The sequence below is a fragment of the Pagrus major genome, chromosome 20 (assembly GCF_040436345.1).
Source record: "Pagrus major chromosome 20, Pma_NU_1.0".
In the NCBI taxonomy this organism is placed as follows: domain Eukaryota; kingdom Metazoa; phylum Chordata; class Actinopteri; order Spariformes; family Sparidae; genus Pagrus; species Pagrus major.
Window position 1 is genome coordinate 3,733,813 of NC_133234.1, and position 25,480 is coordinate 3,759,292.

The 25,480-nt window shown below is 40.9% G+C and overlaps 1 protein-coding gene across 1 annotated transcript in view; it reads right to left on the minus strand.

Moving 5' to 3' along the window:
* Positions 1-248: 248 nt before the first annotated feature.
* The window catches only part of LOC141015799 (rho GTPase-activating protein 23-like), a 101,165-nt gene continuing 75,933 nt past the window's right edge, over positions 249-25,480 (minus strand). The window contains exons 7-24 of the mRNA XM_073489990.1: positions 14,695-16,147; positions 12,109-12,273; positions 11,086-11,194; positions 10,117-10,156; positions 9,852-9,989; positions 8,890-9,198; positions 8,702-8,763; positions 8,491-8,597; positions 7,422-7,534; positions 6,689-6,841; positions 6,446-6,524; positions 6,175-6,248; positions 5,968-6,057; positions 4,989-5,114; positions 4,833-4,877; positions 4,548-4,641; positions 3,594-3,625; positions 249-3,486 (exon numbers count right to left, since the gene is read on the minus strand). Coding sequence (XP_073346091.1) covers positions 2,488-3,486; positions 3,594-3,625; positions 4,548-4,641; positions 4,833-4,877; positions 4,989-5,114; positions 5,968-6,057; positions 6,175-6,248; positions 6,446-6,524; positions 6,689-6,841; positions 7,422-7,534; positions 8,491-8,597; positions 8,702-8,763; positions 8,890-9,198; positions 9,852-9,989; positions 10,117-10,156; positions 11,086-11,194; positions 12,109-12,273; positions 14,695-16,147 — 4,188 coding nt within the window. The 3' untranslated portion in view covers positions 249-2,487. The remainder of the gene's footprint in view (positions 3,487-3,593; positions 3,626-4,547; positions 4,642-4,832; positions 4,878-4,988; positions 5,115-5,967; positions 6,058-6,174; positions 6,249-6,445; positions 6,525-6,688; positions 6,842-7,421; positions 7,535-8,490; positions 8,598-8,701; positions 8,764-8,889; positions 9,199-9,851; positions 9,990-10,116; positions 10,157-11,085; positions 11,195-12,108; positions 12,274-14,694; positions 16,148-25,480) is intronic.

Genomic DNA, 25,480 nt, shown 5'->3' on the forward strand with positions numbered 1-25,480 from the left:
ATCTGTTGCAGATAAAGCTGTGTCATGATATCAGAATCTAAGATGGCAGGTAGAGGGACATTACTCAGAATATGCTTCACCTGTTCAGTCTTAATACAGCTGGCTTTACACACACTGCTATCAAACTGAGGGTCCCAGTCTGTCCCTACATTCAGCTTAGAATGATTATTGCAACACCATGAAAGGTATATTCACATTTAAATTCACTAAATGCTGATATTTGAAACAAACAAAAAAACACAACCCAATTTCCAAAACAAATAATTTAATATATTATGTATAATATTTATATACACGGGTTAACTTAACAAGGCTTTGTACAACTGTTACAAAATTGGTCCACGCACAGTCACCCACGTACATAAAGTACATGCACAAGGGCACAGACAGAGAGAAGGACAGACTGAGTCTAGATATGATTAAGACAAACATGGAGTCTGGTTGGACGACAGTGGTTGGCAGTACAGTTTGGGTCAGCTCCATTTTGTTTTTTTTCAGACTCGTCTTAACAAAACTAAAGTTCAGAGAAGGGAGCAAAAATACTAAAAATGTGAAAAGGAAAAATGCAAAAATATCACTCAGGTAAGACTGGTTTTTGATTTAAGGAGATTATTCACTCACTTTTAACTGTATGACAATACTCTTAGTAACACTGATATAAAGTAGAAACTGAAGCCTCACTGTTTCACTAAGTGCTCAGGTTTTCTTAGGTTCTCCATTGGCTCCACACTGCTGATATTGTACAATTACCCAAATAGAAAAAAAAAAAAAATTTTGGCATGACTTCACATAGCTGCCTTTAACACTTTGCTCTTCTGACAAAACTGTTCCTTAAAAACTCTGGCCCTCCTTCCCAAACATCCTCACACACTCACTCACTCACACACTCACTCTCTCACACACACATACACACACACACACACACACACACACATGCACACAGGGAAGCACGATAGGCTTGTGTTGAACACTTAGGGTTTGCATATTTTAATGTCACTGACCCCATGCATGCACTTTTTTAGTCCATGGAAGCTTTGGCATAATGCCCAAGTGACATCATCCAGAGAGAGACTAGGATGTTTTGCTCCCATGGATCTTTGAAGTTCCCTGTAGATCCACAGGAGGCTTTGGAAGAACTTGTAAAGGGCTGAGAAGTAAACTGAAGTGCGTTTTTCTCTGAATAAGCGTAATGTGCTGTACTCAGGCTGACAAGAAAGTGTGCATATGTAATATTTGCTCACATGGGTCAAAGACATCATTGGTGAGAACCAGTGGGGGAAGACACCAGCATATGTACAGCACAGTCAGTTTGTAATGAAATGCCTCCAATGACTGCTGAAATCTTTGCTGGTGAGGGTTAGTTCAAACAGCAGCAGCTGGGCTCTGGAGCTGAGTTTCAAATGTCTTATATGGCTTTCTCTCATTTTTTACCTTTTTTTAATTTTTACTTATTTGTTATCATCATTCATCAATCTAAACTTACAATTGAAGGGTTTCATTCCAAAACATGTAGGAACTGAAAACTCCTTACTTTGGCACCACCGAGTGGTCGTATTAACAACAACACAGTAAAAGCTTGCTTGTTTTAATTATCAACAAACCAAACCTTAATCAGAATAAATAGAAAGCTGCTATAATCACATGGTCACTTTAAATGTTGTTCATTGAGGTTCAAGGTTTTCTTGTGATTTTATAGCGATAACTTCCAGGAAACATATGATTCCCTAGAGTTCTCACCATAAAATTGAATGAAATTGGTTAGCATGCTAAACTTCAGTAGTTACCCCTGGAACACAGTACACAGGTGTCTTTGACATAATGTCAACACTGTTTCTTCACACTCTGATGAAAATGTTAGTTCCTTTTTTTTTTTTTTTAAACTAAAATACTGGCCATATCTTACAAACCATCCCATTAAAGAACTGACACCAAAGTTCTTCACATTTAGTTGTCATGTTCAATGCTCCACCTTTTGAACACTGCTCTGTACTTCATTGTTTGATATGGAGGTCTGCATGTTGGATTACAGCATTTAAAAAACTGAACTGTAAATTGCTAGTATGGAAAGTTATTGAATGAAACCACAGGTGAGAAGCATATTTCAGGGAAAAACCAGGATCCCAATTACCCTGTGCAACATTTGCACATTATATGAGGGCATAGATAATTACATCAACAGTTATTTTGTAAGTAAGGTAGTAAAGATGAATAGTTAAAAAAGCAGCTCAATAGTAGAATTTGTAATGTGTTTTGAGAGCTAGTTTCCCCTTTTTTAAAATGGCGGTTATCTCATTTTGGAATGAAACTCTACAACGGCGCACAATTTCAAAGAATTCATTTACCATGAGATCACCTCTCCAACTTAAGATCTCTAAAGCGACATGACGGACACTTGGCTTCAGAAGCAGTGAAATGGGTGATCCAGTGTTTGTGAGTAAAGGGCAAGTACTTCGTACTGCATTAGTAGATGAAACAGAAACAGTCAGGTTAAACTACAACCGTGTGTCGACGCCAAGCTTTTGTCTTGTCCGGCGGGCTGAGGGCTGATCTCCTCAGTGCCACAGTCGAAGATCCTGGAGAGCTTTGATCTATCCATCCTGCAGAAGATGAGGAGAGAGGGAGAGCCTCCTGGGCAAGATAAGGGAGAGGATCTATTTGTTGAATTGCCCTCGGACCAACAATTGATCCCTGAGGAACCCCAACACATCCATGCTGACCAGGTGTTCTCTCAATGACTCGGATCACCTCCACCCTCTCTGCTCCCCATCCTCCGACTCTGTCCTCACTCCTGCCCAGCTCAAGGTCCAGATTCATGGACATAGCCCTTGTCCTCCCACCTCTGGTCTTCCTGTAGCGGACTGGCACTGACTGGTTCCAGTCTGGCTGCTGGGTTCCATGAAAGCTGGAAGCCTGGTGGACGCTGGGAGGCCTGGTGGGGCAGATCCAGAAAGGGACTGTGGGACGTCCTCTGGCCAGATTGTGAGGCTTCAAATGGGAAGGAGGATTAGTCACAGTTATGGGTCCTGGGTATGTAGCATGGTGTGAGCAGAGGACACTGTTTGGACGAAGTTGTGGTGCATTTCCCGGCAAGGTCGTTCTTTGCCTGCTCTCCAATTTTTTTGTGCCATTGTCTGTTCTGTTCCCCATACCCTTCTCATCCTCTTTTTCTCTCACCATTGACTCTTTTCCCTTTGTGGTCTCTCTAGCTTTCAATCGATTTTCCTTTTCATCCCTTTTTTCTTTTTTAGGAATTGTATGCTCTTCCTTGATGGCCTCTTCCTCTCCTTTATCCTCTTCCTCCTCGCCTTCACGTCCTTCTCCCCTGCAGTTGCTGGCCTTGACTGGCTCATGCTCGGAGTCCTCATCACCGCTGCTGCCCTGCAGGTGGGCACTGAGGCATTTTTTACGTTTGCGGGTCACAGCAGAGAAAATGGACATGGGCAGGAAGTCCCGGGCATTCAGGTCTTTCTTGGAGCCTAAAGACAGCTGAAAGGTTCAAATTTCGGTCAAATATTGGTCACTCCATATTCATATTCTAGAATCCATGATTGTATTCCAGGAATTGAAGTACAAGAAAGAGATGTATTGCTTACCTTTGACTTAAGTGAATCGCTGGTGGTGGAATCTATTAGAAAAGAATAAGATGTGGATTACAACATTGTCATCACTAGAGAAGTAGTGGTACCAGTGTTAGGAATGGTACAAAGGTGTGATATCTGGCTAATCACAGCACACACTACCAGCACTGCAACCGTTCTGGAGAACTCTAGCCATTCTCAGAGGATTCATCTTCAAAATCAAGGTAACAACTGCAGCATTCTCTGCTTTTACTTAAAAGTAGCAAAAATGGCTAGAGTTCACCCCTTAACATCAGCAAGACAGAGGAATGATGGAGTACTGGTGCAAAACCAAGACTGACGGAAAGAAAATGAATGGGTCAATGAATCCACACAATAGTAACACCAAACACAAACACACAAGGAGGAAGACCTGGTCCTACCGAAGAGGCTGATCCACTGTCTCAGCTAGAGAAAAACAGGTCCGGAAAAAAAGAGAAATTGAGAAAAAGTAGGAAACATCATGAGTATTCACAGGCAGAAACATAACAGCTGGAGAAGTACAGAGGTCTACTAAGATGGAAAGACACTGAGCTGAGTCTCACTTGATGAAGCCAGCATTAGGAGTATAGAATGTGGAGGGAAGAGATTAGACATTAAGGCTTTGATCGGCATTAGTCCGAAAGCTCCTTTCTCTCTCTGTGCTGTATTAAAGACTGATTCTTGTTGTCCTCTCTTGTTGTGGTAATATCCACGTACTTCCAGGAATATTCTAGGCAGAAAAAAAAGGAGGAGTGGCGGAAAACACATCGGAGATCACGGAGGTCCCCACAGGAATGAGTGGACTCTGAGTTGACTTGCACACAGAGAGCTCTGTGGAAATGAGGCACCATTGCTGTACCTTTACCTGGTCTTTATGTAGATGTAACATTTCTGAAAATGTTACAGATTAGATTATGACTTCAACATTGGATTATGACTCTTCCTCACCTGATGCCTCTCCTGGCATGCCTGGCCTGCCTATGTTAGATAGCAGATGGTCGATGTTGGGCACAGGCTGCATGTCCCGCTTATCCTCTGGGGCCTTCACACACACACACACACACACACACACACACACACACACACACACACACACACACACACACACACACACACACAGAAATACACAACCATACCCAAAATAAAAGGGACATCTGAGTATGAAACCATTGCTTTATTCATGACATTCTCAGCTCTTTGCTCTAACAAAGCCACTGCTGTGGTCTAACCTACCTTCTCTTCCTTATCAAACTCTCCATTACTGAAGAACCAGTCGTGCTGTTGAAGTAACACAGCATCATTGGATGACGTCAAGACAATACACATAACAAACTAAAAAAAAACCAGTGCAGTATTTCTTATATTGGAAAAGCCGGTGTTGGTTCTTACATGCAGGATAAGTGTCTCCACTATTTTGTAGCGATCGGGCATGTGGGTGACCATATCGGTCATATTGTCCTCCGATGTCCTCACCAGAGTGGGACCAAACACCAGAGCCAGGTTTCTCGGCTCCATCTGGAAATAAGATCAAAGTTATGTTCATGTCTGGCTCCATTAATGCCCGCAGTTTGTCCCAACACAAAAACCTACATTCAAAAAAATTATTATGCCTCGAATGTTGATTTGAAGTATTTTTATTACATTCACATTTTTCCATCTAATTTTATGAGTTTAACGTAAAGGGTCAAATTTACGTTTTTTACAGTTTTTCATGTTGAATTAATGTGCCCCAGGGGGCATTGGAAGCAATACTTTGGAAAAGGGGGACGCTGAGGTATTCTTGAGGGGCATTTGCAAATTTACGTTAGAGTTGAGACTTACATCTACTTGTGAGAAAGTGGTCTGCAACATTTATAACGCATACCAGTTTACACCAAAACAACGAGATGAGACAGTGTATCGTTTCATAGAAAAACAACTCTTTACTTCAGTGCTTCTGTATGCTTTCTGCAGAGCAGCTTCATGCTGCCTTGACAGGAACAAGACGTCAGTATCATCTATAAAATTTTATCAACATGGCTTTTACCCTGTTAACTCATCATTGGTATTCACCATGGAGGAAATAAAGTTCTTCTTCCTCTTGAAAGCATTAATTTCTCCTGGTGATACACTGTAAACGCCATGTTATCAGCGTGGTTACAAATGAACAAGTGCAATATTTCAATGTCAGACTTCCCATGAAAGCAATTTAGTGTCTAGCATCTAGAAACATACTTGGCCCGCTGGCCCAAAAAAGTTTGAGAAGCACTTCTTTGCACTGAACTCATGTAATACAATTAGATGGAAAATTTGGATTAAAATCCTTCAGTCAATGTTTAGGCATTTTTTCTTTTTGAGTCTAACTGCTAATATGAGGGCGTTAGGTTACCTTATTCTTTTCACAGTTATCTGCCACCCTCTTAAGGTGGCCCACCAGGAACTTAAGGGTGTGATAATAGTGATCTGGGAGGTCGTGGATCTGAACAAAGAAGTATGGGGAACAAGGAATGAGTGAAGAAAATAAAAAGGTATATTGAATGTTAAAATATGACAAAGATACTCATCGCTCTATAATCTGCTGTCCTTTGACACATACCAGTTTCTTCATGGTCTTCAGTCTGTCCTCTGCATCTTCTATCCGGTTGGCATCAATGAAATCATTGTATTTGTCTGTAATCACAATGAAATGAAATATTTCAGTATGGTCATTTCCACATGCTAACAACAGGCGGAAAAAGAAATGTTGAAAAAAAATCTTTTTATTTCTATCCAAATTATCCAGTGGCAGCCCTACTTTTATATCATGCACTGCACATATCCATTATGATTCATGCCTCACTTGACAATAAACAAATGAATGGACGCACCATCAGTAAACAGTGGCTCAGGCAGCTTTCGGAAGAAGGATTTGAGCAGGCTGCTGATTACATTCAGGTCCTGCCATCTCTGTGGAGACACAAAAGGTGAGGGTTCACTGTTTCTACAGCAGCGCTATAAAAATAACACTTCCAAACAAAATCATTTTGAGTGTAGAGCACTTATTTATGACTCCAGCTAAGACTTTTATTCCAAAACATCTTTGAAAAAAAGATTCTGTGTCTCCTGCACACCTCCTCAGCGGTGTTGATGTCCATGCCCTTGTTGAGATGCTCCTGCAGGTTGGACACCATGGCGTTGTTCCCTGGCACCCGGTAGATACCTGTGTATTCCAAACCTGTTGCCTCCACCACTCCACAGCACATCTCCACAATCAGAGGGACAAACTGTTAAGAGATGGAGAGATCGAGAGTGGTGTACAAAAAGGAAGATAAATTGATGGAAATCAGGAAGAAGGAAGTAAGTGTGGTGAAAAAGAAGGGGGGAGGGATGGTGGAGATGGTTGGAGAAAGATGGAGGGATGAAGCAACGAATAAAGGGGAAGACCCAACAAAAGAGATGGTGTTTTAGAAGGACAGAAAATGAAACAGGTAAAAATATAGTAGTACATGACTTTGTTTGGTGACAGCTAGCTACACCCTATTAATGCTTTTTCATCACCTGTAAAATTACTTCAACAAGGAGAACCCAGCTTATCTGTATGTCACTAATGAATAGCCAAAATAATAATATTAATTAACCCAGAAAAGCATGGAATGTATCTAGTTTATGTAAATGCAATATAAACTGCAAACCCCTAAGTAAAAATAAAAAGAAAGACAATTTCGATCTCTGTTCCACTTCAGCTATATGAACTAATGTTATCATTTTGTCTACAGGTGACTTGAGTTCTTTGGACAGAAGTAGAATTCATGTTATTTTTATGCTCTGAATCATGTTGTTTATCGTGAAACACTGAAGGCTTACTTTATGGTTGACAGCTGGCTGACAGTCCTCTAGTCGTACACCAAAAGCCTTCGGACTGCCTGTCTTCTTGGCCTTCTTCATGATGTTGATGCCCCAAAGCGCCTTGTTGTCATCTGAATGCACACACATGCACACACACATGGACACATATTTACATTTGATACTCATATCCACACAGGGAAAAAAAACTTTGTATTGACAGAGAAAATTGACGGTTTAACATCACCATCTTGCCACTATCAGATATTTAATAATGGGCTAAAAATCTACAGCAGCTCTAGATGGCAACTAAATCAAACACAGGTGGTGAGGAGTTTTGGTTTTGCTCAACAAAAGTGTGTAAGACTATTTCTATTGTCTATCACTGGCATCTAAATAGCCTTATTTAAGACAAAGTCATTGTTCACTGTTCATCAGGCAGAAGCTATAGTTTAGATGTGACCTATATTTTACCTTTGCTCTGAGTAAACTAATGGTACAAAATATGACATTATGACCCATTCTTATCATAATCTTATTATTAATATTATTATTAAAAAGTCACACAGAAACAGGCAAATGACAAATGCTTTGCAGGAAAAAAAGACCCTTTCAGGTCATTAGCTTCCACTCTTAAATAAATGGTCATATACCATAAAGATATACTTTATCAAAATAATATTCAAATATTAAATAAACAAACCTCCTCAAAATACAGTTTTTGGTTATAAGATTGAGTTCTTGAATTATTCCAGTAACTACCTGATAATTAAATATTTATTCATTTTATTGTCCATGTATTACTATATTTATCATTAAATTCACTTTATCAGTTTAGCATGTTAACATATGCTAACATTGAGGTACTGGAGCAATTAGGCTGCACCCCCTGTGGATCACGAATGCCAGTATATAATTTCATGGCAATCCTTCTAATAGTTGTTGAGATATTTCAGTCTGGACCGAAGTAATGAACAGACCAACAGACATTCCCATCCTTACAACTGCAGTGCTAGCATGGCTCAAAGGTCAAATAATGCAACAATGTTGTATATCTATGAGCACAGAGCAGAGTCATGTTTGTACACACCCGTTCTGGAAGCTCGGTTCACTGAGGTGTTGTCAGTCTTAGCCAGGAGGAAGGGAGGCATCATACGATGAGCTCGAGGAGAAGTGTCTGGCTTATTACCTGTCAGGCTGCACAAAGTGAGAGAAACACAGATAGTTGAAAATTACATATGTTTTTAAAGAAGGGGTAAGGGACAGTTGTTATTAAGATAAAAATAATCCACTGTGCTGACCTGTGTTTTCTGTAGTCATTCAGCTTCTTGTTGATGAGAGCTTGTCTTGAGAAACCAATCTCCTAGAGAAAATGGAGAATAGAAATTAGATTGGTGTGTGTGTGTATGTGTGTGTGTGTGTGTGTGTGTGTGTGTGTGTGTGTGTGTTTGTGCTAATTGTATTAAATAAACTGGTATGAAGATCTAACCTCGTTGTCCGTCTTGCTGTTCTCCCTGATGACCCTGATCCAGCCCAGCATGTCGTCCCTGTCCTCGGCCTGCAGCAGGTACTCACAGAAGTCCTGTGTGGTCAGCCTCAGGGTGTGCTTACGCTTGGTTTCACTGTAGGCAATGTCGATCAGGCAGCCACGGATGCTGATTGGAGGATGTTCGTCCTGGCTGGGCCCCGCCCCAGCCCCGTGAAGGACGGCTTCTCTCTTGTCCTTGTAGAGGAAAAGCGAATGGGACCGGAGCACAGAGAAGACACGCTTCCATGGTCGCATGCCACCACCGACTTTCTACAGTCATCAAAAACAGAAGCAAGAACAAAACCTTGAAAAGAAAACATTACTCACAGTTAACCAACCATAATTAGCTATGACAGGCTTACTACTGGAACACATAACCAGATGTTACGATATCAGAGTTTAAGGTCACATTAGCCTGGTCTTTTATGGATCTGATAACTTAAGCCAAACTCATTTATTACTTTATAGCTAGAAAGAAAAAAGTCTGAGATTGACTGTCTTCTTTTGTAGTGCAGATGCTTTGCTCAAGGCTTTCTGCTCTGCTTACTTTCTTTTGCTGATAGTCTTTTTTTTTGCTGACAGTCTTTTTTTTCTGCTAGAAATTATGGACAGCAGCTCCTTCTGTAATTACTCGTAAATCACCGTGACTTGAAAGACACAGCAGGCTAACCATTTTTAATTCAGCCAGCAAAACAGTTACTTAGTAGAAATGAGAATCCTGCTTTTGTCTACTTCCATCTAAAGTCAGGGACACATTGTTCAACAAATTACCACAATTTTCAAGTGGTAAATCTGCCACTGTTGTGAATAGTAAAATGCATGCATTGAAATGTGTAGTAAAAATAACTGAGGCACTCAGTAAGGGCGGTGTGAATTAAGGAAGGGTCAGTGAGCTTGCAATGTGTACGAGCAGTGTGTTGTACCTTTCCCTTCTCTGTGAGGATCTGTTTGTAGTGCAGCCAACCTTCCTTACGAACATCACTGAAGGTGATGGTTCCCAGTTCAGAGGTGGAGTGGCGCTTGGACCGGGCCTCCTCCTGGGCTCGGAGGCTCTCTAGAGACTAAAACACAATTTAACAATAGTATGGGTTACACATTAGAAAGTGTTTATGTTGTCGATGGAATATGAATATGAATATGAATGTGACTGAGTCAAGTCTAGTAATAACAACTGTGTGGAGGACTCACCCCATCAGTGAAAAAGCTCTTGACCCTTTTTGGTAGCTTGCTGGAAAACAGAAATTAAAAGAAGATGTTACAGAAACAGCACAGGGGTACCCAAAATTTGTGAGAAAGTGAGAAAAAAGTGAGGTCACTCCTGTGTTTATGACTTAAAAAATATATGATTTTTTTTTTGCCAGGTTAATCTTTGTGCCTTAAATTTTTACAGTTGCCCCTCAGGGCTTACGTAGGATCCCAAGTTCCCTGAATTAATCGACTTTCTGCACAAAGTGTCACTCACACCATGCTAGATATCCTACATATTTACAGAGCATTTTAAAAGTTAAACAGCATTAACAGCAATTCAAATTATAATTGTTAGCTAGAAATATCTGGCAGGTCAACTCAAGCCTCATGGTGGGCCAACTTTTGCCTGGGACCCCACTTTGGGCATCCCCGGTCTAGAGAGTGTATGTGTAGACAGTGGTTTGACATCACTGGTGGTAAATAGCTTGAGGAGAGAAATGCATACTATAAAGTGAATCTAGGTTATAATAACTAACATCAAAAAATCAAAACCAAAAGTTGACTAGAGATTGCAATGATAGCATTGCTATTATTAACTACTCAAAAGCTATAATATGCAGCTTTTTTAAATGAAATGAGAATAACTCAATAGTGCATATCATACAGTACGCTGTGTTTCCACCCCAAGTACTTATTGTCCCAGGAGCTACTTTTTAAGGAATTACAGGTTCCTTCATATAAGTCACATTAGTCCGAGTACTCAGTAATGTTCCAAGCCTCAAGCCTCATTCCCAAAGTTGGATTATTGGGAAGTACTACCCCTGAGGCAGGGACTTTCTGGAGGGAAATAATGGAAAATACTCTTCTTGGAACTTAATTTAGACTTACCAGACAAACTAATTCCTGGGACTAAATAGACCCATTTTAGTTAAGTGTAGAATACAGCTTTTAACTGAATTCTTGACTTACGAAAAGACACGTCCTTCTTCCCTGAAGGTATTGAGACCTTCGTCACAGGACTTGGATCTCTCTGTGGTGATGGCCAGCAGGTAAGAGGAGCGACGACCTTTAATACTGCCTGAAGAGAGAAAAGGCAAGTGAGAGAGGAAAAGAGGAAGAGGAGAAGGACAAAGAGTGTAAAAACATGCAATGTATGGTAGTGACAAGTGAAATAAGAAGATGAGTGATTGAAGTGATTTTGCTGTTTCACACTGTGAGTGATTAATATGACAATAGTCAGGTGGATGGATTAATGGGTTAAACACACAGTTCATACTGCCTATTAAAGGAATACTTCGACATTGTGGTTTTTTGTTCCCAGTTTTGGACACATTTAGCCTACACAGCTAACACATGCAGTGTTAGCTGTGTCCCTTTGTTATTACATGTCTCAAAATTAGGTGTTCTTTGCTAAAGTAGGTTTGCTAAAGTCACTATGAGAAGATTTTTTATGATAAAAGCATTTTTCTAAATAATAATAATAATAATAATAATAACAAGACAACTTAACTATGTCATTTCATTTTAGGACCACTATGGTTGTTTTGTTCCCAACTGCAACAGCATTCTGAATTTGTTCCAACTCAAACTGATGAAAAAAACATCACTACAGTACTAGTAGTCTGAAGTTGAAGTACTTAAAACTTTAGAAGTTAGGATCATAGTAAGAAATCGTTCAACAGAAATTTAAGCCCAAGTCAGAAATGAGTGATTCCTTAATGAATATTGAGTTCTAGGGTATTTTTACCCAGAAATTGGAGGGAATTCCTCAGCTGTATGTCACTGTACTCCTTTAAGATGAGTCTGAGGCTAATGCTAGACAAATACATCAGTGAGCCAAAATAAAGGCATTCCATAACTGCTTGTCATTTTGCTTCAAAAGCACTGGCAGTGGTGTTTGGCAATGTCAGCTCTAACATACTGGAAGACATACTGTATATTGGTCTAGCAACTCAGTAATGCCTTTCAGTATCTAAAGTGGGTGAGACTCACTGCAGTCCTGAGAACGAAGTCGGACAAAGGGGGAGATGGAGGACAGGGTGGGGGAGACAGAGGTGGAAGTGAGGGTGGCCATAGTGGAGGCCTGGGAACTGGACACCACAGAGCAGGCTGGTACATAGCAGGCCTGTAGGTCAGTACTAGGACTGGTGGGTTCATCTGTAAGGTCGCAATCACAGGTGAGCAACAAGGGATGAGACATGATTAAAAAAACAATGACATGACAAGACATGCTCAGAGCTTTCTCAGGTGGTGTTTAGGTTGTTAGACCATCTCTTTGAGGAGGACCTACTCTGGGGGCAGAAATAACCTGTGATGGAGACCTATCTGACAAACCTAAATGGCAACTGCAAGAACTCATTCTAAAACGCATGTAATTGCAGTCACTCTAGCCACAAGTAGTGATTATAGGATGAGTAAGCTGAATTTTACTACATATTACAGTATATAGAAGGTAATAACAAGAAGCCATGTGGAAAGTCTGTTTATGTCAGTTTCCTACTGCACCTGTTCTGAGTCACTGAGAATTTCTGAAAGCTATATATCTCTAATTTAGTGAAAAGAACCAGAGAAGTGTCCCTAAATAGGTGGGAACAGCTAAAACAGTTCTGTTTCCTGTTTTATTTTGGTGTCTAACTCTCCTTTCATTTCAGATCCCCTTCCTGCCCTTGTGTGTTTCCCACCGTTGTGATTGTCTGCCTCTCCCTGATGTCTTTCACCTGAGTACAATTATCCCTACCTCCCTTGTGCATTTAGTCTGTGTGCTCCCTGCTGTCTCTGCCAGTTTGTCTTCCCCTTTGTAGCAGCATTTTCTCTCGTGTATTAGCCTCCTAGTGTTTTTGACCCTGTTTTTGGACTTTACTCTGCCTCAACCTAGCCCTTTGTGTTTTGTTTGTCCTCACTTATTGATTTCCTGTGTACCTGACCTGTCTTCGGTAAAGAATGTGTCTGAGAGTCATGCATTTGGGTCTACTCCTGGTGTGTCTGAAATCATGTCAGTTTCATATGTTATCAAATCTATACAAATACGTAATGTGATTTTAAAAATAGCCAATGGCCAGCAGTGTGGGTACTGGAATAATACATACAATTTTCCAAAAGGGGGAATGTGAGGTTTTCTTCCCATTGTGAGAACAATTTTTTACTGTTTAAGTGAAAAAAAAAAAAATAGGGGTTTCACAGAATAATCGACTAGTTAACTATTAAAACCTCGACACCACTAATCTGTGGTTTTAACATGACAAGTGGCATCATAGTGCATCATAGTATTCTATTCAGAGATTTTTAGATGGTCTTCTAACAACCAAAGGTGGACATACCTTTAGTTGTTGCTCAACATCGACTTGTTTGAACAATAGTTTTCTAGGTTTTTGGGCACCATGTTAAATAATCAGAAAAGTATTTGAGAATGAAAAACTATTTCACTATTTATTACTACTAGAAAGCAGTTATATTGTTACTGTACTCAAACATCTCCAGCTCAGACATGCATGCAAATGGTTTAGTCCAATCATATCACAGCTCATTTGTAAACAGCCTCTCAGAGCCAATTAAGGACTGGTTGGATTTGAGACATTTTTGCTGAGAATTGATCATTGTTATTGGTTGAAAAAATATGATATCTCAACTAGTCGAGAACTGCAGCAGCGAAGCCCCTGTGTGCACTGAAATGAGACAGGATGTGTTTGGTTGCTTATGAGTTTAACTTCCCATTTGTTAGAGTGAGTATTTGTTATTTTGTCTTTGAAAACATACAGTTTCTTGCTTTAACATTTAAAATGAAGGGTAATTATTATTTTTTGAGATTTAGACCCAGATAATTCTGGGTTAGTATTCCATTAATAAGCTAGGCCATCTGACTGACATTGCTGTAAGTATCAGCTAGACGGCATAGTTTGTAACAATAATGGCAGGCCTAAACAGTTCTCCTCTCATACTCCTTACATTTTTCACCAAGTTTCAGTCGACAGTTATGTTAGTATTTGGCCTGTTATCTGAACCTGTAAGATTATTTCTGACTCCAGAGCATTCCTTTTTGTAAGAAATGTTGCCAGAACTGAATTTCCACACAGTGTTGCTTATCAACAATATACAGACAATGGACATGGAAAGGGTCAAAACAATACTAGAACATTTAACATTAAGTATTCGTTAAAACTGTTTAAACATATACAGAAAACTAACTGTACTAAGGGTACAAGCATAATGTTGACATATATGCAGCACACAGACAGGTATAAACACAAAAATGTTGAAAAGGATAGAAACACACAAAAAAAGGTGGACTACTAAAGCCTCACATAAATTGATTTTGATATAGAAGAGCTCTGTAGCAACAGACAACATATTTGTTCAAAATAATCAAAAATGTGCAAAACTGAAAATGCCATAAAATGTGGTAATTATAAAACTGAGTCAGTGCTGTGTAATCTTATTTTCAGAAAGACATTTTTGAACTTATTGACAAATTGATGTATAATGACATTACTCATTGTGGGAAACTTTGTTACAATGTGGACATGATGTAAGATCTTCTGACAGCTGTATTAAGTCAGCTGCTACAGAGAAAAGGTCACTAACCTATAAAGGGAATAGAGGACAGGGAGTTGAATGCATGCTGTGCCAGGCTACCATTAGCCCTGCGGTTGGAGCTTGGCCCCCCAGAGACAGGAGAGGGCGTCCCTGGTGAAGGTGTCAAACCAGGCTCAGGTGACTCCATAGGTGTGGTGTAGTGGGGATGTCGAAGGGCCTGAACAGGGGTTCGGCGTCCGGAGGGTGGCTTCTGCCTCAGAACCACCTCCTGATGCAGGGAGATTGGGGAGATGACCTCCCTGTCGTCAACCAAATGTGATCTGTCCTCCTCTGACGCAGACAGGGTGGGTGTAGACTTGGGCCTGGGTGCCAGCCCTTCCTCGCTGTCTGCAGGGCTGCCTCTGCCACCAGGGCTCCAGTTGAGGTGGGGGCCACTGTAGCTGGGCTCTCTGAAGGAGTGGGCCTGCTGGAGGAGGTGGCCAGCTTTGCGGGAGAAAGAAGGACTGTAGCTTTTGTAGCCCACCAACTCTTCTTCTTTTACTCGCCTTGTTTGGGGTTCAGCTTTCTGCTGACCTGACTGCCTGCCACTAGGAGGCACTGGAGAGGAGGCCGTGATGGGGGATGTCACTGTGGGTTGGTGCTGATGCCCTGCTGAGACTTTCTGATCTTTCAGCTCACTGAACTTTGCTGTTTGGGGGCCTTGTGAAGGCTCATAGCGTGGTGCAACCAGTGCAGTGGCTTGTGCCAGTGTTTCCACAGAACGCCCATAGTTGTGCTCGTACTCAGCGTAGGCTGCCAGCAGGCTCTCTGAGCATGACCTGCTTCCTGGTCCTGATACACCACCCCAGCTCCCTAACCAATAGGAATCATGGGAGGTAGCAGACGCCTGGTGGTGGTATAGGAGAGTTTCTCTTCTGCGATGCTCCATAGAGTTTGCAGAAACAGGTGTAGGTCCGGGGCCAAGTGCCAACCCTAGTCCCAGCTCTGTTAAACGATCCTGAGATATACTGCGGTGGCGGGGGGACATGTGCTCGGCAGCCTCAGCCTGGCTGTAGTACCAGTCCGACAGAGCCTGGTGGCAGAGAGCATCGGTGTGACTGCGGGCAGAGGCCGGCAGGCTGCTCTTCCGTGGCACAGGCAGAGTTGCAGAGGCGATGGCAGCATTGTGGTTAGCAAAGTGAAAGTCCAACGCATTGATGGCCGAAGATGAGCGGCCACGGTACCGCCCCGACGGAACAAAGTGGCCACTGGAATCCTCAGGACCCCCGGGCCAGCCGGAGGTGGTGGTAGAAGCAGCAGGGGGGCGGTTGTCCAGTGGAGAGGTGGTGGGGGCGGGTCGGCACTGCCAGTTGTCCAGGTGACTTTGGAGGTTGTGGCTGGGCTGTGGGGCGGTGGAGCTGGGCTTGGTGGAAGGGTAACAGAGAGACGGAGGCTGTGGAAGGTTCTGTGCCTCGCCTGAATATGGCTCATTGCCTTTCAGATAGGCATCCTGGGAGTACGCCTGAGGACAAAAGGAGTTAGGACACAATGTAAAATATGACAGAGAGATTAAAGAACAAAGATGGAGGGAACAGCTATAGGGCAGAGTGGGCAGATCCAACATGCACCATGCAGCAAAATTTCTTTCTTTGGTTTAGAAAAGCTAAATTCTTATTTTACAACCAACACTTGCAACTTTATTTCATTTAGTAAATCTGGGCCAATCTATTGCTGCTGTATTCCTTGCCTATTTTACTTTATTTCATTATATTCTACTCAGTCATAACTGATTTTATCTTTCACTCCATTGCATTTCAAAAAATAACACAATAACAATGTATTCCTTCACCTTATCTAAATCACTATGATGCTGCAGTATAATTTTTACTTCAATATTTTAGTCAATAAGGCTGACGTTATTCTATATTTTTTGTCATTGGCAACAAATCCCACTAAAGGGTCTCTGAATACCTTCCACAAGCCCCTCCCACTTTTGCTGGTAGTTTTTAACAAAAGGTAAGCAAACAGAAGGAATTTATGCATTTGTAGGGGACATTTTACAGTGGCAAATAATCTCACAAATGTATTTTGGGCAGCAGGACAGTGTAAGTGGTATTGAGACAAAATAAACTACAGTGAATTGTGTTTCTTGCATTGTAGGAATGTGTCACCCAGTGCAACAGTGTGGCTCATTGATGTGTATTTAATAACAATAGAGAAATTAAAACTGCAAGCAGTGATGAACTGGCCCCCACATCCCTGTACGTGTAGGGGCATGAGGCAGCCGCAGCCGCGGCCGCGACCATTTAACACACCTCCAAAGTGTTGTGTGTTAGGCACAGCGCAAAAGAGAGCAATGTGACTTCCTGTGTCCACTATTGTCGTTTTTCCATTACATCTGGTGGCCTGGCTCTACTCAGTTTGACTCAGACTTAGTCATTTAAAAGCTTTAATTATGAGGCAGCATTACAAGATACGTTGCATTTTCATCAGCAGTATAAATATGACTCCCAAAATAGCTGAACAGTGAACATGGTGGACAGTAAAACACAGCAGATGAGTACAGTTTGAAAGTACACACAGGACGAGAGAAACTAAAGAGATTCAGTTAGAGGCTACAAAAGTACTGAGAGCTGCACACAGACCTTTGAAAACGTCTTTCTCTCAGGTTTGCTGTACAGACATGAGTTGACTATCGATTTAAGGAAAAGACAGTGCTTGTTACGGGTTGTCGCGAGACGCCACCACTGCCTACTTGGAAGCGGGGTGGGCCCTACTCCTACCCCAGAGCAGGGCGATCGCAGGCACAGATCGGCTCAACTCAGCACAGTAAAACTGGTGATGGAAAAGCAAATCGGCACCGCTCGGTTTGACTCAGCGCAGCCAAATGTGCTGATGGAAAAACAACATATGTGCCACTAGAAAACAGCACCATGAAAATTGTAAATGAAATACTTCCTGATTGGCATGTCAATGTGTATAACACCTTGAGTTAAAGTTGATGATCAGACTGTGGACATACTTCTATATGCAGATGATGTAGTTTTACTTGCTGAATGTGAAAAAGATCTGCATATTTTGCTGAACATTGTTGCAGAATGGTGCTGGAAATGGAGGCTAGTGGTAAATCAAGATAAATCGCAAATAGTACATTTTAGACAAAAATTACAGGGGATAAGTTCTGTTGGTTTTAATTCAATTTAATTTAAGTCTGAGCACTGGGTTCTGTAATGAACAAAGTTAAACATTGGGGATAATTTGGGTTTCCATTAGAGATGTGAATCTTAACAGGGCTCACAAGTCGATTGCGATTCAGCTGTCAACGATTCGAATGCAAACGATTCTCGATGCATCTCGATGCATCTCATTGTACAGCATCGTCAATGATCTATATCACTGCACATGGCCACTTTTTCATCATTTAAATTTCCCTTTTATTCAGAAAGTCCCTCTCAATAATCAGACTACAGCAATCTACAAAATAAAAGCTGCATCTTTTCAATACATAAACATTACAAAAACAAAACATTTATCCATGTGCAGTGCCTTACATGTTTGTTGTAATCTACAATAATATTGTTTTAAGATAAGGTATTTATTAACTGATTAGCTTGGCTTGCTGTAACAGTTATTATTTATGGCTGCGGACGTTGGCTTCAGTTGAAAATGGCTAACATGGCCCAACTGGGGGGCGCTGTTGAGCGATGGAGGAGTAAGACGTGTTCGCACGAGCTCTGATAGCTTTATTTTAATTTGAACACTAAACTTTTGTAAATCCGCTCTTAAGATCCTCGGAACGACGCAAAAAGTTATACAAAAGTGCAATTTAAAGACCAATGTAAAAGAAACCATGTCAAAAAAGGGGAAAACTAAAAAAGCCGACCAACAAGAAGCAGGCCCCGACCAGTCCTCGGACCCAGGTGACGCACCTCTACCTGGTGACATGAGTGAGGAGGCGGACTCACCTACACGTGCCATACTAGATGCTATTGCTAACCTGCGAAATGAAGTCACTCAGAGCAAGAACGATATATGTGCCTCTATTGAAGCGCGCTTACAAAGTGTTTGCACTGAGTTGAGAGAGGATTTGGATACAACTAAAAAGGAGATTCAGTCATCCATCGCAACACTTGAAGCCGCTATAGCCGCGCACGAGAAGACAATTAAAGAGCTGGAGAGGTCAGCCTCAATCCACTCCGACGACGTTACTGATCTCCAACGCCAGGTAACGCGACTGACCTCCGAGGTGGGGAAACTGACTGAAAAATGTGAGGATCTAGAAGGCAGATCAAGGAGGCACAATATCAGAGTCGTCGGTGTCCCCGAGGGGGTGGAAGGATCCACACCGCGCGACTTCGTAGCTAGCCTGCTAAAAGATGCGCTATCTCTGGACGAGAAGCCGCTTATCGACCGAGCGCATCGGACCCTCCGGAGAAGCCCCGGCCCTCGAGAGCCCCCCAGGCCCTTCATCCTGAGGCTACACTATTATCATGTGCTTGAGGACATCCTACGAAAAGCCAGCGCGGCGAAGCAACTTTACTTCGGAGACAAGAGGATTCAGATATTCCCCGACTATCCTCCGACAGTGGCTAAGCGAAGGGCTCTGTTCAACCGTGCCAGGGAGCTACTGCGCAACAAGCCCGGCGTCAGGTATGGACTACTCTACCCCGCAAGGCTCCTGGTCACACACAACGGCACACAGACATCCTTCACAGACCCGAAAAAAGCCGAAGAATACGCGGAGCAGCTCTCTGGTCCAGGCTCACCAACCAATGTGACGGACTGATAAATCATGGATCTCAGGAACTGTTTCTCTCTTCCGGAAGCCGTGAGCCACTACGCTATATCCTTTATAAACCAGATACTGTATAGTTATTATCCGACAAGACTTTCCCTTTCTCAGTATAAGCGCTATTCATTTATCCATTTTATTTAGTTCTATGATTAGATTCAGCTTTATGTCCAACAGTGTTGCCCAATAAGACCTACTCTTGCCTCCTGTTTCTAAAATTACAGCTATGTTTGAGCAGTTATATGTTATATGTTTTATTTCTGGGACTCAAGGCAAATTTTTGAAATTTCTGGAAACTCTTTGAAAGGTTGAAATGTAGAATTGACGCTCAGGTTCGGGGAATGCATTTGTATTGTAATCTGCTCCTCCTAAGTACATGTGATACATGATGATAGGTGCATTTGTATAGATGGGTGTGCGTGTGCACCCCTGCGTGTTCGCTCGTTCCCTTTCTCATATTTAAATATCTTTATTATTTTGTTTCAGAGCTAAACGGACCAATTTTGAAGTTAATAACAGGCCACCAGTAGGTGTGGAAGTAACTTAGTTATAAGTTTTGTTTTTTCTTGTTTCTGTTTTTGTTTATCTTTCGACTTCCCTAAGAAGGCTCGCGCCATTCACTTTGAATTGGCTAGAGTAGCTTATTTTGTTTCTTGATAATATGTGGTTCAGGTTGACTTGGGAAGGGAGATTTGGGTTGGGGAAAGAAGACCTTACAAAAGTTGAATGCCACTACGCGGGATACTATGAATGATAGCACAAAAGAAAAAAGAAATTTCACTTTTTCCAGCTGGAATGTGCGTGGAGTGAATAATCCAGTCAAAAGAGGGAAGGTTTTGTCCCATCTTAAGGCGCTGGCCTCGGATATTATGTTTTTACAGGAGACCCATCTGAATAATAAATCACATGGCAGGCTCAGGCCAAAGTGGATAGGAGAGATCTATCACTCTGCTTTTTCTTCTAAAGCAAGAGGCGTGGCAATCTTAATTAGAAAGGGTGTACCTTTTTTGCAGAAAAAAACTATATCCGACAGAGAGGGTCGCTACGTTATAGTGATTGGAGAGATTCAGAATATCTCCCTCACCCTAGTAAATGTGTATGCACCTAACACAGACAACCCTGTATTTTTTCAGAAAGTCTTTGCATTAATACCGGATATGTCACAGACTAATCTGATAATTGGAGGAGATTTCAACACCGTTTTGGATACATATCTAGATAGATCCTCCATAAAAAAACCTCCTAGAAATGCTTCAAGTGAATTCCTAAACACATATATAAATAACAAAAATATCCTGGACATATGGAGGATGATGAACCCCTCAGGTCGCGACTATTCATTTTATTCACCAGTGCATAACTCTTACAGTAGGATAGACTACTTCCTAGTTGACGCTAAACTGGCACCGTCTGTAGTGGATGTTCAATATCACAGTATTGTGATCTCGGATCACAGCCCACTTTCCTTTTCAGTATGCTTAGACCAATTAGACAAACCGCACACCTCTTGGAGACTAAATCCTCATCTTCTCACAGACAAAAGGTTTTGTGACTACCTAAAAGATCAAATATCACTGTATTTTGAGATGAACGATATTCCAGAGACCTCTCCCTCCACTCTCTGGGAGGCGTTTAAAGCCTATATTAGAGGTAGCATAATTTCATTTGAAGCATCAAGAAGAAAAGAAAACATGTCGAAATTAAAAGACCTGGAAGGACAGATTAAAATACTGGATCAGGAAAATGCTCGATCCCCATCTACAACCCTGCACAGAAAGATAACAACATTGAAATATGAATACAATCAAATTATGTCTGTGAAAATAAGTAAAGCATTCCTGTATACCAGACAAAGGTTCTTCGAATTTGGGGACAAACCACATAAATTATTAGCTCGTCAGCTCAGAAAAATGGAGAATGATAGGACAATACATAAGGTAAAAGCCTCTGACAACACAATACTCACAAAATCTAAAGATATTAATAACAGGTTCCTTGAATTTTACACAGGCTTGTATACTTCTAAATCTACCTCAGGGCCTGAGACTATTAATATGTTTTTAGATAAGTGTAACCTACCCAGATTAGGTGTTGAAGATTGCAAGTCGCTAAATGTGGAGCTTACAATCAAAGAGGTTCAGTCTGCTGTTGCCACGTTAAAAGGTAATAAATCACCAGGTCCTGACGGACTCCCTGGAGAATTATACAAAACATATGGTGAAAAGTTATCTCCTTATTTATTGAAGGTATATAAACACGCTCAGGAAAGCGGCGCTCTACCACCGACTTTAACTGAGGCTGTGATCACGGTAATTCATAAGAAAGGGAAAGATCCACAGGAAGTAGGTGCCTATCGCCCTATTTCACTCCTGAATGTTGACGGGAAGCTATTTGCCAAAATACTTGCTAACAGACTGGGCCCCCTGTTGGAGAGGTTGGTTCACCCAGACCAGACAGGTTTTGTACCTAACAGAAACTCTACTTTCAATCTGAGACGCCTCTTTAATATCATGTACTCAGGAAGAGAACCACTCTCTGATCTCGTCATACTCGCACTTGATGCCGAAAAGGCGTTTGATCAGATTGAATGGCATTATTTATTTGAAGTTCTTAGTAGATTCAATCTTGGAGATGGCTTTTTATCACTAGTTAAACTTATCTACAGAAACCCTACAGCCCAAATTCTAACCAATCGAACACTGTCCTCCCCTTTTGAGTTAGGTAGGGGGACGAGGCAGGGATGCCCCCTTTCCCCTTTAATCTTTGCTCTTGCTATTGAGCCGTTGGCTCAAAGTATTAGACTCGACCCTCAGATACATGGATACACCACTAAAGAAACAATTAGTAAAATATCATTGTATGCAGATGATATTCTTCTTTATGTAACACGTCCACAAATGACTATTCCAGCACTTTTAGATAAAATCAATTTATTCGGTACTTTCGCAGGATATCGGATTAATTGGACAAAAAGTGTCTTAATGCCAGTTTACACGGATGATCTAGCATTCTTGAGTAGCCTTCCATTTAAAATCTCCTCTGAGAAATTTACTTATCTAGGCATTGAAGTGACAAGACAATATACTTCTCTATTTCAGCAAAATTTTTCTCCTTTAATAGAAAAACTGCGCTCTAGGTTAGTGTTTTGGGATGCTCTCCCAATCTCGTTGATTGGAAGAATAAATGCGATTAAGATGGTCTTTCTCCCACAATTACTATATCTGTTTCAAAATATCCCGATATTCCTTAGAAAAACGTTTTTTAAACAATTAGACTCTTTAATTACCCCTTTTTTGTGGGGACATAAAGCTCCCAGAATAGGTAAGAAATATCTCTGTAGGCCTAAAGCTGCAGGAGGATTAGCACTTCCAAATTTTTTGTTTTACTACTGGGCCTCAGCGATCAAGAATTTCATTTTCTGGCTAAATACCACAAGGTCCCCACCTAATTGGCTACTGATGGAACAGGAGGAATGCCATCCATACTCACTGGCTACAATTCTGTTGGCGCCAGCTAAGATCAGTAGGTTATTATATAACAACAATCCTATTATTCGGAATATGATTAACATCTGGAAACAAATCAAATCCAGTTTTAATTTTAGATCCATATCCTCTGCATTACCCATAGATAGGAACCCCACATTTGCCCCGTCTGGCCTGGGTGGAGCCTTTTCTAAGTGGAATCAGAAAGGTATTAAATGTGTTGGGGATCTGTATATACAGGGTGTATTCGCTTCGTTTTCTCAACTACAGCAGAAATTTGGTTTGGAAAATAATAATTTTTTCCAATATCTGCAAATCAGGGACTATGTACGTAGACATGGGGAGGATTTTCAGACTGAATCAAAAACCTTAATGGATGACTGTCTGAAACTGTCAATAAATGAACCTAAGTTGATAACACGTATCTATAATATTCTCATGTCATCTAGTCCCTCCCCTGCCGATATACATAGACGCAAGTGGGAGAAAGAATTTGGCGAACCGATCACGGATGATCTATGGGACAGAGCCCTTGAGAAGATTAACACCTGTTCACACAGTGCAAGACACTGTCTTATTCAATTTAAAATTATACATATGCTCCACTTCTCCAAGGAAAAATTACATAATATATATCCAGAAGTATCACCTCTATGCGATAAATGTAAATCTTCCATTGCAACCCATCTACATAGTTATGCGCTATGCCCCAAAATTTATTCTTTCTGGTCTGGTGTTTTTGATATAATGTCCGAGGTCATGAGGTTGGTGATAAAGCCAGAACCCTTACTTATTATCCTTGGGGTGTCTGAAACCTTTAAAAAATTAAACAAGGCACAACAATGTTTTATTTCATATGGTCTTATAATAGCGAAGAAAATGATTCTTATGTTATGGAAGAGTATAAACACACCAACATCTAAGATGTGGCTAGAAGAAGTAATTAATACACTCCATCTGGAAAGAATAAGATATGTGCTGGAAGACAGACTCCAACATTTTGATGCAACTTGGCAACCTTTTTTACAGTACCTTGCTAATACAAATCCAACTTAAAATTCGGTCTTCAATATATATATAGCGGAGTCCCCGTAATTTTTTTCAGGCCGGTCTTCTTTGGGGGATGGGGGATGGGGGAGGGGGTCAACCTTCATGTTCTGTTTCTGTAGTTTCTGTGTATGTGTCCTGTAATCACATTGTCTGTTTGTTTGTATTATAAATGCCCAATAAAAATACATGGGATAAAAAAAAAAGAAAATGGCTAACATGATGAAGAAGTCACACTCAGCGTGGGTCTCGTCCAGTCCGTGCTTCCCAACAAGTTCATGAAATCTGACATGTGCCCCTAGATGTCCATTTTAAACAATACTAAATGAGGTTTTTTTTTTTTGCATATGCAACGTTTCATGAGTTTTCAAGCACCTTTAGCCCCTCAAAAATGTAACTTATTTTGGGAAAAAAAGAAAGAAAGAAGAATTCCTTGCATTTTGAAAGGGTTCTTGTACTGTTAGGCACTCAGGCCCTAATTAGATATATCAAGCTTTGATACAAACACACAGTACTTGTTAGTAGATACAATTGTTGTTGGTTTGGCCCAGCACTTGAGATTTGTTGCCTTTCTGAAAAATGTAGACCAAAACTGATTCTTTAGAAGGTCAAAAATTAACGTGAACACTTACTGTCATGTTCTATGTGAGCTTTGCCTGTATTTGTATTGCTTTTCTCCGCCCATTGGCATTTAAGAGTAGCTCATTACCTTGTGTTTAATTCAAGCTTTTATTTTGAAAGGTAGATTTAGTCACATGACAGTGTGCAGAGTCTGATCAGGAAAAGCATAGCTTCTACATGCCATGCGGTCTGCTTGCAGCTTCAGCTATCATCTCTTTTCCTCCCGCTGTTTGTGCCTAGGAAATTATCGCTTGTGAGTTGTGTTCACATTTTCAGTTAATTCTGTTCTTACACAGATTCCTGTAGTGCATTTTGAAATATTGCATAAATGTTTACTTTCTTTACATGTAAATTGTGCTAATGCTAACTTAACAGTAGACTACAACTACAGCTATTTGCATTATCATTTCTGTGAATATATTATGTTATTTTAGTGAGAATACAGTAATTGGTAATTATTTCTTTGTATCATTTCAGTTTTACAAAAAATTGTTTCATGAGAACGAAGACCTCAGTAAAGGCCATTCAACTTTATTCCCGCCTCTGAGTTTCTCTTGGAGCTTGTTCGCTATCTGTCAATTTGTGTAAAGACACACACTGAGGACAGAATACTTACAAAAATGTGAGCTATCTGAATAGCTTTTATTTTATTTTGACCATTTAAGCTGACCAGAAAACTGCCAACCTGCATTTGCATATATTCAGTCTTGGTATGTGAAAAGTATTTTTCATGCAAAAAAATCCAGTGTTGTTATCTTAGTTGTTACACTGCCTTCTTTCGTGCATTCTTTTATACCCATCAGTACAAACTACTTGTGTTGTCTGTCACTTATAATAATACAGTCCCTTCTGCCCATGCACAATTTCAAATACCTGAGGTTAAAACTTTAATATGAATCTACAAGAGTTA